Source organism: Felis catus, chromosome E2 (assembly GCF_018350175.1).
Source record: "Felis catus isolate Fca126 chromosome E2, F.catus_Fca126_mat1.0, whole genome shotgun sequence".
Lineage (NCBI taxonomy): Eukaryota > Metazoa > Chordata > Mammalia > Carnivora > Felidae > Felis > Felis catus.
In genome coordinates this window covers 44,833,416-44,850,248 of record NC_058382.1, presented here as the reverse complement: position 1 = coordinate 44,850,248, position 16,833 = coordinate 44,833,416, and the positions used below count along the sequence as shown (strand labels likewise).

The 16,833-nt window shown below is 32.2% G+C and overlaps 1 protein-coding gene across 13 annotated transcripts in view; it reads right to left on the bottom strand.

Annotated features, from left to right (window-relative positions):
• The window catches only part of NFAT5 (nuclear factor of activated T cells 5), a 118,008-nt gene that overhangs the window by 52,861 nt on the left and 48,314 nt on the right, over positions 1-16,833 (bottom strand). For 5 of the 13 annotated variants that reach the window (XM_045046663.1, XM_023245636.2, XM_045046664.1 and 2 more), the window contains one exon: positions 4,622-5,180. In XM_045046663.1, the coding sequence (XP_044902598.1) occupies positions 4,622-5,180 (559 nt within the window). Of the gene's footprint in view, positions 1-2,899; positions 3,842-4,621; positions 5,181-5,630; positions 5,693-10,684; positions 11,807-16,833 lie in introns of those variants that run through there. The other 8 variants (XM_045046672.1, XM_045046673.1, XM_045046671.1 and 5 more) reach the window with 7 other exon arrangements.

Genomic DNA, 16,833 nt, shown 5'->3' with positions numbered 1-16,833 from the left:
TAACAACAAAATAAAACACAGCCTAAGGGAAGACACATTCCATAAGCAAAGTATCTTTTTAAACTTTTAAATAAAATTTAACTATACAATGCAAAAATAAAAGAAAGTAAATTGGACAGGGAAGACAACACCTATGTGTGGTAGGAGGAATGGAGGAAGAATGAATGTTAATGAACAGAAAAATAACAGGTAAGAGAACAGCGAATGTCACTAAAACCTTTCACAATGCACTTCAGTCAAAACGAATTTAAAAAATTACACATACATGTGAGTGTAATATAAAACTATAAGATTAACTACCATTATTTTCTAATCAGACTTGCAATGCAAAAGAAAAGGGGGGTAGCCCAAAGAAATGAAGGCCTTAAAAAACAATCTAAAGTACATGTAGCATACATTTTGGGGGGATATCTTTTTCAGTACAATTTTTCTGAAAAAATTATAATAAAAAAACAGTGATCCAATTTTTATTGGGAAATCAGATTTACTCTAACCAATCTTTTCTAGAAGTACAATTTTTCACGGTGTTTTTAGTTATGATTAAATAATTAAAGCCCTTAGCATATAAAATCTTTATAATCTGGCCTTTACAGATAGGCAATCTATTTTTTAAAATTGTATTTCTAATATTTATTTGTTTATCATTCATTTGCTATGTGGAATGTATGTTCAAAGAAAAATATTTCAACCGGTGGTTAGGACTTTAGGTCAACACCTTTCATTTGAAGCACTGCAAATATGTGATAAAATAAATATAAAACAATACTATTAGTTTTAAAACAGATTTAAAATTACCCATGTACATTTTAAAATAGAGTCAGGGCCTATACTGCTTTCTGTATGCCTCACATTGAAAATACAGGAGCTAAGAGATGACTATGGACAAAATCTCCAAAAGCAAACAGATCCCAGGATTCGGAATGTTGTGATTTCAAACAAAGAAGAGCAACAGTGGCTAAGAAGCCTTAAACCTGCCCCTAATGTTTAACACTCCAGCTCTAAGTTGTTGCCTCTATTATCAATAACAAAAAGAAGAAATGCTGTACTCTCAATGAAACCAGGCACTGGGATGAACCTCATAGTGAGGAAAGGGACAGAAGGATGGAGAAGAGAAGAAATGCGAAGTAAGACTGACTAGGTAAGTGGGAGAGTTCTGAGGGCTAGTACTGTGCTCCATCGTTTTCACATTCCCTGAACCTTGCACAATTCCTGAAGCTGCAGGTGCTGAAAAAATAGTTGTTGTTGCAAATAGGAAAAAGAAAGGGACAAAGAAAAGAAAGCAGAATAAAAAGAGTTCCTATAATATCAAGATGAAGAAGACTGGATCCTCGGATTCCTGGCCAAGGAATGCCATTCATGTTAAGTTTCACATACTTAAGTCAAAGATTACCCATGTAAGTCATTTAAAAGGCCCTGAAAGAATACATTCTATGAATCAAAGTACTGAGTTGAAACTGGAACAATGGGCAACAAATCCTATTTTTCTGTTCATCGTTCTAGGTAGAAATTCAAACATGTGCTCTCAATACAATGTGCAGTCCCTTACATATGAAACGCTACAACTGTATCATTTTATATTTATTTTTAAATTCAAAGCAAAAATATTCACTTACTGAAACTATGTAAAAACACCCCCTAAATATTCAATGAAAAGGACCAAAAGAAAATACAGTAAAATACTAATAGGAGTTGTATCGAGTGACTAAATTATAGGTTATTTATTTTCTTCTATTTTTCTGCATGTTTGTAATTAATATCTATTAATTTTATAATAGAAAAGGGAAAACTTTAGCTCGAATTATAAGGAAAATTTAGCATACCAATGAATTTGGCAAGATACAGTTTTTAGATTCACTTAAGCTAGCCAAGCTAGTATTGATGAGGATAAATAGATAAAAACAAGTTTTATTATTTTAGTAAAACAAAATATTTCATTTGGGATGAAGACTAATGAGTGAGTTGACACAGTATACACATTATGGCCTAAAGAATAGTCCATGTAACTAAACAATTTCTGAAATGATACTTTTAAAAGCCCTTAAAACTACTTTTATTCTCTAAGGCTTAAATGTACAGATGGAATACATATATATTTAGATCTTCAGACATGTACAACAATGAAAATGTCAACTAATTCTTAGAAAAGAAGTCAGTGAAATTAGTAATTTTTAAGGCACAATGGCTTAGAGTTAATTGTATGGGATTTTACTTCTAAATGGCATCCAAAAAGCTAAGTCCTTTGTCTTATTATATTCTATTCAGAAGTCTTAAAATGGCATTCTAATTCCTATGTGCTATGTATCCTTCTAGTTGTCTGTCACACAAAAAAATAATTTATACTACAAAATGCCTAAAAGGAGTTTCACATTACATTATACCTTAATTTTCAGGACTATCTAGAAAAAACATAAGCCTACTGATGCTCAGAACATTTAGTTGAAGAATTTAAGAATGTGGCTAAGTAATGTTTAAATACTGAGTAATTCTTTTTTAAGTGATTTTGTTTTTTAATAAACTCTTTTATATAATACCTTAATTCTACAAAAATGCTATTTCCATCTTGAAGATCAATAAACTGCTGTTTATAACATATTTCAGAGTACATTTCCTACAATTCAGTATTATATAAATTGTAAATTTATGGCACATTATGATATCTAAGGCTATATATACCTTATCCCTCAAAAGATTTCTGAATTTCTTTCATGTTTCTAACGCCTTTCTTATTGAAGAGTATAGGACTTTTAGCTTGAGATCCTCTTAATAACTGCTTTCAAAAGCCTATGTTTCAATATATTTACATATTGCTTTATCCTTTCCTTGATATAGTTCTTATCTATTCAAAATTTAAACTTCTTCCACCACTTCTATTTGCCAGTGTCAAATATTTTTCCATTACCTAAGAAGCTGGACATTTCTTCTGCTGCTTGATGAGTTTCTGTTCCATGAATTATTTCATGAGAGATTTTGTCTCGACAAATGTTATTATACTTTCCCTGGGTAACCTCAAATCATTTCTAAGATATATCTATCATACAAAAGCAGAAGCAGAAAAGATGTAGGTCAAGATCTCTCTTAACAGGAACTGCAAATGATATGTGTTGACTAACCCTATGTCAAAATTCTATTTGTTCTTCATTTGGACCTTTAATGTTTATTTCAGTATAACAATGAAAATCTCTCTTTTGGAACTTAAAAAAACAAAAAAACCAAAAAACCTTTTGCATTGAAACCCAAATAAACGCATGCTCGTATTTAATGATGGATATACATGAGCCTTTTAATTCTGGCTACTACATTTCAGAGCATTATTCTATAGCTACTAGTTCTACAAGTATGTTTTGAAATTAGCTCTGCTAATGGTAACATTTTAGGAAAAGGTTAGTCTTGTTTTCTTTTAGATAATTTTTTAATCTGGACTTCCTAAAAAGAAAAAACATTTAAATGTTTATTTTTATTTAACTACATCACTCCAAAGGGGTTTTAAGTGAGAGTAGAGAAGAAAATAACATAAAATAATTATGCTTAAATGGTAGATATTGCTTAAAAATGTACTGAGAGAACATTTAAGAACAAGTTAAATATACATTAAGAATACTCTTTATAATAGTCAACCAGATTACTAACTTAAAAGATAAGAATGATGTCATCAAGTAGTAAACCAACCAAAAGCTTCTGCGTCACTCTTTGTAACAACCTGAAATTGTAGGAGATTCTGGGTCAACTAAAGGACCATTATCTGCCTCCCCAAAAAGTAATCTCTTAAAATCCACTGAATTAAATTTGGTCAAAATTATATTGAATGCAATAGGAAAATGTAACTAAAAGTCTAGCAATTAAATATAATAAAAGTACTAAAAGAATTTTAAAAAGTTAAAAATAAGTCATAGTATTCTATACTATAGCAATAAATATTCTATAATATAGCCATGGAAATATATTTATTTACAAATATATTTATAGTGGGTGCTGTAGACTGGCATAGATGAATGAGAACTCAAATATGTACCATGATCCTGTTCTATCATGCTTTCAATACATAAACCCAGAATCACAGGGGAAAAAAATTAGTGATCTATTTATTTTTTTTAAAGGTCAGGAGAATGTATTAAAGAAAAAGCTTAAAATAAATACAAGAATCAATGCAGCTTTTTCTTGTTTTCATCAAATAAAAGAGAAAGTCAAACCCTTACAGACATGGAAATGGGTTGAACCATATGGGGAGACAACATGAAAGAACACAAACTAGCCCTTTTTGAATGTTTTGAAGTTGTTTAACTACAGCCATTACATTGCTAGTTATTTGTCTGAGTAAAAATATTTTTAAATCCTTTTAAAATATGAATCCATTTGAAATTTAAAAATTATGTCAAAACAGATTATTTTCTACTACTTAATCATACTCATAATAAGATACCTATTGCTAAAATCTATTAATATGTTTTTCTCTAGCGAAACTTGGTAATTTTAAGTTCGAATTTTCATGTATTTCAATGATAAAATCAGTATTTGCTTTTATATTCAAACTTAAGCTGAGCAATTACAAAAAGTGGGGAATGATTTGTTTTTCTTGCTTGTTTTGCACAATGGTGATAAAACTTTAAAAAATGTGAATACCAACCCATTTCCTGCTTTTGAGTTGCCTTTGTTGTCCGTGGTAAGCTGAGAAAGCACATAGTGAGGTGCTTTGGCACTGTCGGCATCAAATATATCCATATTAGATTCTTCACAATCTCGTCGTTTGACCCCCGGCCTCTGCTTTGGATTTCGTTTTCGTGATTTACGAGGTACCTCAGTGTTATCATTGTAGGAACTGGTGCTCATGTTACTGAAGTTGGAGGGGGAATCCTCCATCCACATACTGCAGCTCTGCTCTGATTCCAATCCACACCCCTCATCCTGGCAGGACATCCGACTGTTATCCAGCAAGTCCTCAGGTGGTGGTGAGATGTACAAGACTGTGTGCCTCTTCGGTGTTGATGGATGCTGCTGAACTGTGTTACTGGTTAACTGCTTTTCACTTACCCCTCTGTTACTTACCCCCAAGGCTGAGGAGCAGCTCTCCACTTGCATAGCCTTGCTGTCGGTGACTGAGGTAGAATAAATGGTAGGGCTGGAAGAGGTGGTAAAGGAGCTGCAAGCACCGCCCATGGAGGAAGAGGAGGGAGCTGAAGAAGCATCTGCGGTGTACAATTTAAGAGTAAATACACTATACATGTTTTCACCTATGCTGGCTAGCAGTCCCATTGAAAATGTGATTTGTGAACTGATTGTTTTTCCCCAAAATGAATAGTTGGAATTTGGTTAAGTTTTAGAATATAAATGCTTCAAGCAATACAAAGCCTAAAAAACGCAATTTTAAAAAATGCCCAAATAGCAGTATTTTACTTGTGTTAGAATTGATAGATTTTAAAAAATCTAATTTAATGTTTAAAGCTGTAAAGCAAGAATAAAGCTTTTATTGCCTCAGCTGGATATTCTGTTGAATTTTAATCATTTAAAATAATAAAGAAAACCCCAATATGAAATATAAGCTTGTGGTCCACATTCAATGCCAATTAAATAATTTATTATAGAATTTGAAAAGTGGGACTGTGCTTAGCCACAAAATATTAAAATAAGTTTCTAACCTATGAAGCAGAGAACTACAGGTCATTTTTAATGCAGACACTCCCTGCTTCAGAGGCAAATCCTGGAATAAAAATATGAGAAAATAAATGAGAAAAGAGCTGCTGATTATTCCAGATATCAATTATAAAATGAGAAATAAATAGAAAAAATATATAATCAACTGAATTGGAGGCAAAATGGAACTGGTACCATCACTATGATTATTGTAAAATCTAGAATTAAAGTGAAAAAAGTTTGATTTGGAATATGCTGGGCTGTGGAAAATAAGGAAGTTAACCACTGAGGGTATCCAGAAGTTAGAAATGGCAGTTCAAAACCATGATCTCTAAAATAAATAAATCCATCCTTTATGGCAGAATGAAAAGCAGAGTAAGGACTGATTACCGGATGGATAGTTCTTACAACATCCTTAATTACACACTCAGCAATTGGTTACCACTATCCAAAACCCCTCTCTTTAAAGGGCCTGCTTGATTTTAACCATTTAGGGAATTTCTTAATATGAGTAACAGTAACTTTTATTGACCGAAGTCTAACAAAAAAGAGGTTTAAACAAAAAAAAATTCTAGTCCTGCGGAAGGTTTTTTGTAAAAGCCATTTATTTATTACGTCTAGCAAAAAAGATTTAAATAGACCTTTTCAAAATGGGTGGCAACTGGCAGAACAGCTTGTTGAAAAATAATACTACTTTAACCCTTAACAGCACAGCCTCAGAGGCATACTAATAACGTTAAGGTTGGACGTTTTTAGTTCTAAAATTTTAGAAATACCATTTGATCTTGTATAAGATATAGAAAGGTTGATAATCATACACACACAAAACTAAAAATACATAATAACATTTAATTTAATTTAATATGGAGAACTAAAATATATGTTTAAAGCTAAAATTAGTTTTTATCTATAGCCAAGTATGCCACTGTGCTAAAGTGGTAGGATAAAACTTAAAACTATGATGGGCAGTTATTGGAATGGCAACATTCTTATTAATTACAATGTACAGAGTGAAATGTTAAGAATGCCAATGTTCAGATAATCAAAAGCCAAGTGCCAAAGATCATTCTTAAAAACATGTACCAGAACACTTAAATTATTTGAAATCGCTAAATTCACCCATAATTTTTCACTGCTGTCAAAGCTGAAGAGCACAGTAATTAATATTAGCCATTAATGATGTAATCTACATAATGCCACATGGTAATATTTTTCCCAACTACCGTAAGTCAAAGAACCTAGAGCAATAAGATGATACCAGTTCCATTTTCCAGTTTGTATCCTTGTCAAATGCAGTAGCTGAAATTGGAAAATTCAGTCACTTTAAACTGCATTCCAATTTAAAGAAAATTTATCAATTTTGTATCATGCATTAATGCAATGTTTTCTTAGTAAATAAATACTTTAAAAGATTTGTAAAAACTACAAAATCTAGATGCTAATGTCAGTGATAGTTTAGGAGCTGATTTGTAGCCACTTTGGGTTTAAGTTAACAAGTTTTTTTTCTTGTTTTTTTTTTTGAAAAATACTATAAAAATCATTAAAAAATAGAAAAGGTATTATGTATAACATTCCTCCATCTGTTCCAACTATTGGCAAAATTGAAACTAAATGTGTGTGTGTGTATAAGCCTCTGTTCTTCATCTTCAGAGAAATAAAAGTAGGCAGCATGCAGTATTTGCAGTGGAACACACAAAACATGCAGCATGAATGCTGTGAACGTGTATTTCTACGAAGCTTCCCCCCACCGCCCGCCACCAGCCCTCTTTGAATCTAAGTACCATGCACATGAGAATGCAGAATATGAACATCTCAGGGATCCCTGTCCATGACAGATGGAAAGTACCGGTGAAAAGCAATCATGAACTCAAAAGCAAGTCATATGATATTTATGAATTTAATATGCAAGACATTACCTAGCATTGCTCTATAGGTATATATGATTTTATCTTGCAAATCTTATCAAAACAGTCATGGTTATAAAACCCAATTGATATAATCATACATAAACGTCTGTTCTGGGACAGGTATGCCAAACTGTGATCTCATACCCTACATAAATTAAAATATTCTATACATTTTCCTTGGGCACCTAACATATAATTTTTATGTTTTACCTGCAGTTTCCTGGACATACTTATTAAATAAAAAAGTTCATTAGCACAGAACTATGAAACTGAAAACATAAACTCTGTCACAAGACAGCAGTAAGCATTCTCTAATTTAAAAATAGTATTACTTTTTAAAGCTATCTCAGTTTGAGTCTAAATTACAAAGATTCTACTCATTTTAAGACTCTAACAAGTAAGACAATTTTTTTAAACTATAAAACTCTTTATAACAATATCAGTGTTACTTTGATGATCATGATAATGGTGTATAAAATCTTCACATAAAGATGTTACATTCTGGTTAGCAAGGGATCACCTAAGTGTAATAATGTTGCCAAATGAAGGGGTGAAGTGGAGAAATATGGGCCTCAATATGGGCCTCTTGAGAACATAGACACCTTTCTTAGACCCTCCCAATAATCTAACATAGTGTTTTGCATGTAGTAAAAATTCAATTTTTTTTTTCTTTGAGTAGGCTCCACATCCAGCGTGTAGCCCAAAATTCGGCTTGAACTCATGACCCTGAGATCAAGACCTGTAAAAATTCAACTTTTTTATTAAATTAATTGGAAGCCAATATTTGATACATGTTGAATTATACTAAAATTATATTGGCCAACAAATGTACCAATGTGCCCATGATAAACACACCAGGTATTAAAAAAAAGGATGTACTACTCAAAGTGTTTATATTATTACTATAAAGGCATTACCTGATACCAGGGAAGGGTTTAGAAGTAACTTAAGAGTTTAGAGGTAACTATTCGCTATTTCTACAGAGAGTGTGCTAATAACTATCCTTTTTTTTTTTTTTTTTTAAGATTTTACTTTTAAGTAATCTCTACCTCCAATGTGGGGCTCGAACTCACAACCCCGAGATCAAGAGTTGCATGCTCCACTGACTGAGACAGCCACGTGTGCCCCAGTGCTAATAACTCTTTCGTGAAACTATATATAAGCCCTATTATCTACTTGTGTATCAATCCATAAACTGACTAAGAATAAAAAATCCTTAATATTATCTATTAAAAATGCATAAGTGATATTAAAAACACTTTAGATTTCTAAACACAAATTTCTCATTTCCAAGCAATCCCAGAAAAGCACTAAAAAATATTCCTGGGAATACTGTAAATGTACTTAAAATATCTACAAAGACTTTTCAGTTACTAAATCATTAAATGTCAAGAAACAGCTTAATTGACATTCTGTAGAACTAAAATGCTAATGTAATCCTGCCTCATCTATATATTCTTTTTTAAGTTGTTATAAACAAAATATGCTAATTACCTCTCCCTTCTTTTTTGGTTTTGAGTCTCCATTTTTATCTGTTAGGAATGTACAATGTTTCATTGCTACATATTAAAAATAAAAAATTCCAACATAAAAAATTTTATTAACTGGTTTTATTTTCTCACTAAGCAGAATAGTCATAATGTATTTCTATTGTATGCCTTTATAATTTTATTTGTTCTTTAAATCCCTTACCAATCCTTCGTAAAGTTGTAAGTTTTTAAATTTTTTTCTTAAACTTATCCTCTTACCTAAGTAACACATGAATAAATTTTTATTATTCGTTTTTTTTCTTTTATGAAAAAATTATCTTTGAATCTAGGGGAATTTTATTTTTCTATAACATTTTATGTGACTAGAGAGCATGGTAAACCAAAGGGAAAACCCACTTCTATATTTACTAAAAGGCATTTACAATCTCAGAACAATAGATTAATTCTAAAATGTGTAAGTGAAGTTATCACATACATAGTGTTCTATGTCTACATCTAACAATTCTATTATTAGCATGAGCCAATTACCAGACCAAATGCCAGTAATGATGGTGAACTGAAATTGTATATTCTTATATGCTTTTAAAAACCAATGGAATCATTAAGGTTCACTATGAGTATGCAAAGTAGCTGGGATAAAAAGAGTGGCAGATAATGCCTTCCCAGATACCCTAGAATTTATAAGTGTTAGTTTGATGAGAAAGATGAAAATGGGACTTTTAAATGCTACCACATATAGAAACTCGTGTAGATTTTATATATTCCTTGCTTAAACTAAGTTTTGATATTAAGAACTATTAGTTCTAGATTTGTGAACTAGAAATTATTTTAATTACTGTATCATTTTAGTGCTTAAAATACCATTAAAAAAGACATGACACTTTATATGGAACTAACTACACTTTTATAGAAAGCTTTGAAATTGGAAACATTCTTTAAAGTCCCTAAAAGAAACAAATACCCTTCACTAATTTAAAAGATGTGACAGAAATGACATTTAACTGAGCTTCCAAGATGAAAATGTGATCCTTAGCATTTAAATATGCACATATATTTTATAACTTTCCAACATCCAGGCAAAATCAGTTGAGCTGCCTAAAAATGTCATGAAAACAAAAGCCATAAAATTTTGCAAGTGTGCTTAAGTGAACCAATAGTGGAACGGAGAAGGAGTAAACCACTGACTGTTCAGAAAATAATCTTAAAAAACAATCCAGATATTTCTGGTCTAAAACACTTATTGTTCAACCTTAGTTATCCTTTTTAAGTATTTCATTTTTCTTTCTGGTAACAAAGACTTCAAATCTAAACATCTTGCCTGATAAAAGTCACCAGATACAAGGACAAAATTTCAGATCAAAGAAGAAAGATATCAAGAGAAAAAAATTATAAGGCCAAGATTCATGTTGCTGAGGGATTGAAAAATCTAGAACACACAAAGTGGCTGCAAACCTGCTTTGTCAACACCTTACATGCCAACCTTCGTTTTCTACTTTTCTTCTTCTTCTTCTTATAGTATTAATGTAAAGTTTAAAACTTTACAAAGAGTTTTTAGTTTCAATCAGTATCAATCCACTATTTAGAAACAAAAAAAGAAAGGAAGGAAGGAAGAAAGAAAGAAAGAAAAAAAGACTTATGAAGAAGTCTGAAAACGAGACCGACCTATACCCTGGGTGAGATTGGATGGGTTAAGTGTCTCTGGCACTATTTGTCTTCACTATTGACAGACACTGTCACACAACCCACCACACGATGCCTGTCTCTGAATGGCGAAGCTAGAATGCAAGTTAAGTGTATTAATAGAAAAAACAACTAGCATCCCAGCATATAAAATAAGCAATCCAGATTACTTTACCAAAAGCAAAAGCAAAAAACAAAAATTGTAGGGTTGATCATTTAATTTACATGTTTAACAATTTCAATTTCCCATTTGTACTTTTCCCACCCAACATAAGTTTACATGCCACAATAAGCAATGTTTTAAAACAAACTTTAAAAAAAAATTAAATTATCAACATCCAAATAAATGCCATGTGGAAAAATTTCTTATCCAAAATTTTTGTTAACTCATATTCACCAATTTGTTCTCCTGTTTACTAATGCAATCTAATCCATAAGCCAGAATGCTCTCTTTCTCAGATGTTTTTAGGCTGTGCCTTTACCCAAATTCTCTTATAGAGTAGAAGAGAATATGCTCTGACCAATACACTCAAGCAGAAAGACATAATCTGTATTTTAGCAGAAAAAGAATCTTTTCATTTCTCAGGCCAACTTTCACATACTTCTTTATACCCCTAAAAAAAAGTTACCAATTTTCACTTTTAAACTACATAAACTTTTGATCCTAGAGGCTCTATTTTAAAAAATAATTAGCACTGTTGCTGAAGCTGAAATGTTTGTTACTGATTTATTGGAAACCATCTTTTTCTTCCCCAGGCCAAGAAATTGCCAGTCAGGGTTCTAATACTACACAATAATTATTCTATTTTTAATCTAAATTCTCCTAAAATAATTATTTTTACCTTGACAGAGTGACATTAATATATTCACAAAATATTTATTAAAGAATGTTTCCTGAAAAATAAAATGTTTAGAAAAATTGTAAGTGTCCTGACATTTATAGCAATATTTTAAATATATCTAAGCATGGTGTAAGACATGTACTAGGTATATATTATGCAATTTGGTGGAGGTTTTTTTGTTTTTATTAAAAAAATTTTTTTAAGTTTATTTATTTTGAGAAGAGAGAGAGAAAGTAAGCAGTGGAGGGGCAGAGGTGGGGGGCGGGGTGGAGAGAGAGAGAGAACCCCAAGCAGACTCCTCGCTGTCAGTGCAGAGCCCAACCTGGGGCTTGAACTCACGAACCATAAGATCACAACCTGAACCGAAACCAAGAGTTGGACATGTCACTGAGTCACCAGGCGCCCCTGCAATTTTTTTTAAATCATTTCCTATTGGAAAAGAAAGATGCTTTCTATGATCCAGTGATTTCAGTACTACTGGGCAGCATCACTGGTCAATACTGGATGAAGAGACTAAAGCCCAGAACAAATCCTTTACCTCAAGTAGATTAAACACAAAAGGGAGTAGTTACACTAGCTGATAACTATATTTATCACAATGTCAAAAACTCCAAGAAGTACAGGGAAAAAAAAAAAAAAAGACAATCATTTTACTACTTGAAAGGGAATGTTAAGACAAAAACAGAGATTATCACTATATTAATTTAGATAAGAATTAAAAAGAACAAGTCTGAAGGATGCTATTTGAAGGTCACCTCAATGCTTCATCATATAATACACTTTATTCAGATTAAATAATAAAGGTACTCCTGCCAACTCTAGTCCAATGTCTTCACATTTCTTTGTTTTAGACTAGGAAACCAAAAAGGGGAAAGAAAATAGTATTTGTATCATTAAAATCTTGTAATATAATTAATCAGATTTTACATCTGGGTCTGTATTAGAGTATATACTGGATTCAACTGCAGATAAAACAAAGTGTCTAAGCAAAAAATAGAAGGTAAGTCATACATTGCCCTACCAGCAGTTTTGATACCCGATCATGCAAATGTATCACTTCACTTAAAAAAAAAAAAAAAAAAAAAGGAAGAGAATTCGAGGAAGAACTCTTAAATAGTCACCTTTCAGAACATCCCTTTGGGAAATGTCTGTTCTCCCTATGACTCATCATATTCTATCAATGTCTGTTTTATAGACAAGGGCTCCTATTGAGAGAGTGTCAACATGAAAGAATAAGTCAGAATGTAAATACCATGCCCCAAAAGCGGCTCTATCTTGGCTGACAGGCAAAAATTCAAAATAAGGTAAAACACAGACTGGATGAGAATGGAAAGAAAAAAGCAAAATAAGTTTAAAAACCTTATTTCTATAAAAATAAGATCTATTTTTTAAAACCTTATTAACAAGTGAACACATGAACAAATGAACACATGATACACATTATACAAATGAACACATGATACACATGTGGGAAAAAAGTCAATGTTTACTGAATGATCACTAATTGTTAGGTAATGTTAAGCATTTTACATATTTATACTCCTAATAACCTTAAGAAAAAGTTGGTATCAATGTCTATTCACAGGGGCAATATTACAAATTTATTTAACTTCTACAAAATTCTGCCTACATGATAGAAATGATAGTAATGAGATTCAAATTAGATCCTTAAGATTCCAAAATGCATATTATAATACGTGTGTGTGTGCATGTGTGTGTGAGTGATATCTAGAATATGCCTGTATAGTCCTGGCACTTTGAGGTGCTTTCTCATTTATTTTCTGATTAAATTTAATTGACACTAACACCTTTTCATGAAGGAATGACATGGGGGGAATGAGTTTTACCTCAGTGGGCTAAATAAATACTACTGATGGACATCTGCTTGCATTTATGAATGAAAGATAAGGTACCCTCACTTATGCCAGAAATAAGTTCACCAAGCGTCCTATATAGCTCATACCTTTATTACCTTTCTAAATGTTTATTTATTTATTTTGACAGAGAGAAGAGCACATGCATGAGAGAGAGTTGGGCAGGGGCAGAAAGAGGGAGACAGAGAATCCCAAGCAGGCTTCAGGCTATCAGCACAGAGCCAGTGCGGGGCTCGAACTCACGAACCATGAGATCATGAGCCGAGCTGAAATCGAGTCGAAAACTTAACCAACTGAGCCATCCAGGTGCCCCACCTTTATTACTTTTTAAAAACATAGTTGATTGGACATTTTGACTTACTTTTTTTAAACTTTTTAAAAAATAATTTCTACCTTTTTAAAATTTATTTATTTTGAGAGAGAGAGAGAGAGAGAGAGAGAGAGAGAGAGAGAATGTGTAAGTGGGGGAGAGGCAGAGAGAGAGGAAGAGATAAAGAATCCCAAACATGTTCCATACTGTCAGTGTGGAGCCCAATGCGGGGCTTAAACCTGTGAACTGTGAGATCATGATGTGAGCTGAAACCAAGAATCAGACGCTTAGCTGACAGAGCCACCCAGGCACCTCATTTTGACTTATTTTAATCAACTGCTACATGGTGTTTTTTAAAATATGAAATATTTAAAATTAATACTTATGTTTCCTTTGCTCATATTTTAACAAATGCTAACATTTTACTACATATGATTTTATGTTTAAGAGAAGTAACAGAAACAGATGACATCTCTTGTTGTATCCTACCCTAATCCCTTCTCCTCACTCCTGCCCCAGCTGGAGTACTATTTATATAACTTTATTTGTATATTTACACAACTAATTGTTATAAGACAATTACTTATGGCAATTAGTATGGTAACACCTTTTACTTATGATATCATCAATCTTATTGGTGATATAAGAAAGTAAGTCCACTTCTGTGCATTGCTTTGTTAATGTGAAATTGTGTAAAATACATACAGATAGAAACGGTGTCTATTTTATGTATGTATTTTGTCTATGAAAGGTTGAAAATCTGTGAGCAGTTTTAAAATGCTAATCTACAGACTCAGGTAATATAAAAATGTGCTTTTTCTAACAGAAACAGAATAAATCACAGTTATTTATAAAGTTGTTGCTAAAAATTATAAGCGGACAACATTTAAGGAATAAATCAACAACAAGTTGTGTGTACTTTTTGTCAACGATAATTCATAATACAGTTAGCCTCTTGAATTAGTACTTGTTTCTGAATTAACCATTACGGCCCAAATTTGTTTATGCTTTTCATTTTAATAGCGCAGATGTTAACATAAATCTATATACACATACATATATATTTCTGTATGTATAAATGTATACATTTAGATTTACTATATAATTACAATAAAAAGACAGAATAAGGAGTAGAATTTTTATTTTTTATTTAAAAAATTGTTAATGTTTATCTAATTTTGAGAGACAAAAGAGCAGGAGTGGGGGAGGGGCAGAGATACAGAGGGAGGGGCAGAGAGAGCGGGAGATACAGAATCCAAAGCAAGCTCCACGTTGCTATCAGTACAGAGCCGGATGCAGGGTTTGAATCCACGAACTGCAAGATCACGACCTGAACTGAAGTCGTCCGCTTAACCAACTGAGCCACCCAGGTGCCCCAAGAGGAGTAGAGTTTTTAAATGTACTTGCAACATGTTTGTAACTAGAATCTGACTTCCTTCTGAGGTGGTCCTGTTTTCTAGAAAAAGTAGAAATGGCCATATGGAACAACCAAGATTAACTCATACTTTAGCTCACCACATCAATATATAGGTTACATAGGTGAATCATCTTTCCAGGTAATGAGTTTTGAGTTTAATTTTAGGAATAGTATACTAAATAAATGGCCAAAACTCTGAAATATGTTTACCTAGTTAACCTAGGACAGCAATCAAAGACAAACTGGCTCTCAAAATTTATTCAACTCAAGAAAATGCAAATTATATAACTATAAATACTTTCTAACATACTAAATAAGTTGTGAATCACTTTTATTAAAACTTAACATTCTTCTAGAAATCATATTCCCATTTTTTCTTTTTTTTTTTAATTTGAGACAGTGAGCGTGCGCAAGCAGGGGAAAGGGGCGGAGGGAAAGAGAGAGAATCTTAAGCAGGATCCACAATCCATGCAGAGCCAGAGGTGGGGCTCAATCCTACAACCCCAGGATCATGATCTGAGCCGAAATCAAGAGTCAGATGCTCAAGTGACTGAGCTATCCGGGTACTCCCATATTCCCATTTTGTAGATCTTGAAACTTGCAGAGTTAAAGGGGAGTATGGCTTTTCCAATTCAATATCCTACACACTGCTTAGTCCAGGAACTACAGTTTCCTTAAGTGAAATAACAGCACACAATTCTCTGAAGTGCAGTAGCAAGAAGAAAAGAACTTAGATCCCAGCAGGAAAGAAGAGAGGTAGCTTGTGCCTGGAAGCATTGAGATATGATGATGATGCAAATTGTCTACCACAATTCCTCTTACATAGTAGGAACTCAAAAATGGTAACTTACAGTTTCTTTAATTCATTTTTTTATACAGTCTGTTGTTATTGATGGTTTAGAAATTCTATGATTTTATTAGGTGATTAAGATGTCTGAAACAAACTGAAACATGGTTGTCCTTCTTTGATTACAGGACATTCATTTAGCTCTCTCGGGTCCTCTCCTCTAATATAAATAGCACTCAATTAGGTTCTTTCAGTATAGCAAATACCTGTTAGATACTTGTGATTTATTAACTGCTATAGCACAAAATTCAAAGCACTATTTAATAAGTCTCTCTCTTCCAACAGAAAAGTTTATTAGATGGATCACTTCACGTAAAGTTATTAACTAAAATTACAGCCTTTTTAAAAACCTGTAGTCATCTAACTAGTAGAGATAGTCAACAGACATTTCTATTTACATGCCTAATCTACTGGTATACCTACACATGCTAAAAAGTGTCTTGAGACTGTATTACTTCTAGAAGTATTAATATATAATCACTGAAAGTAACAATTTTACAAAAACAAATAACAAAAGAATCACCAATTATTCTTAAGATTCTCTGGCTGAATTATAAAACCTATGGTTTGATTAATTATTGTTTATCTCATGAATTAGAATAAAAATTATAAAGAAACCTTAAACAGTTACCTTAGCAAAATCTTATTTTGATATAAACTAATAAACATAATGCCATATACCAAAATGAAGAAAAAGAGTCTGGGATAGAAAAAGAAAACAATCTGATTTCTTAAAATGAAGATTAAAGTTTATTGTTCACTTTTGTGAAAGACTTCCTATTTTAATTAAGTAAATCTAAGGATTAAAAATTATAAACATGTAAGTAGGTTAAAAAAATAC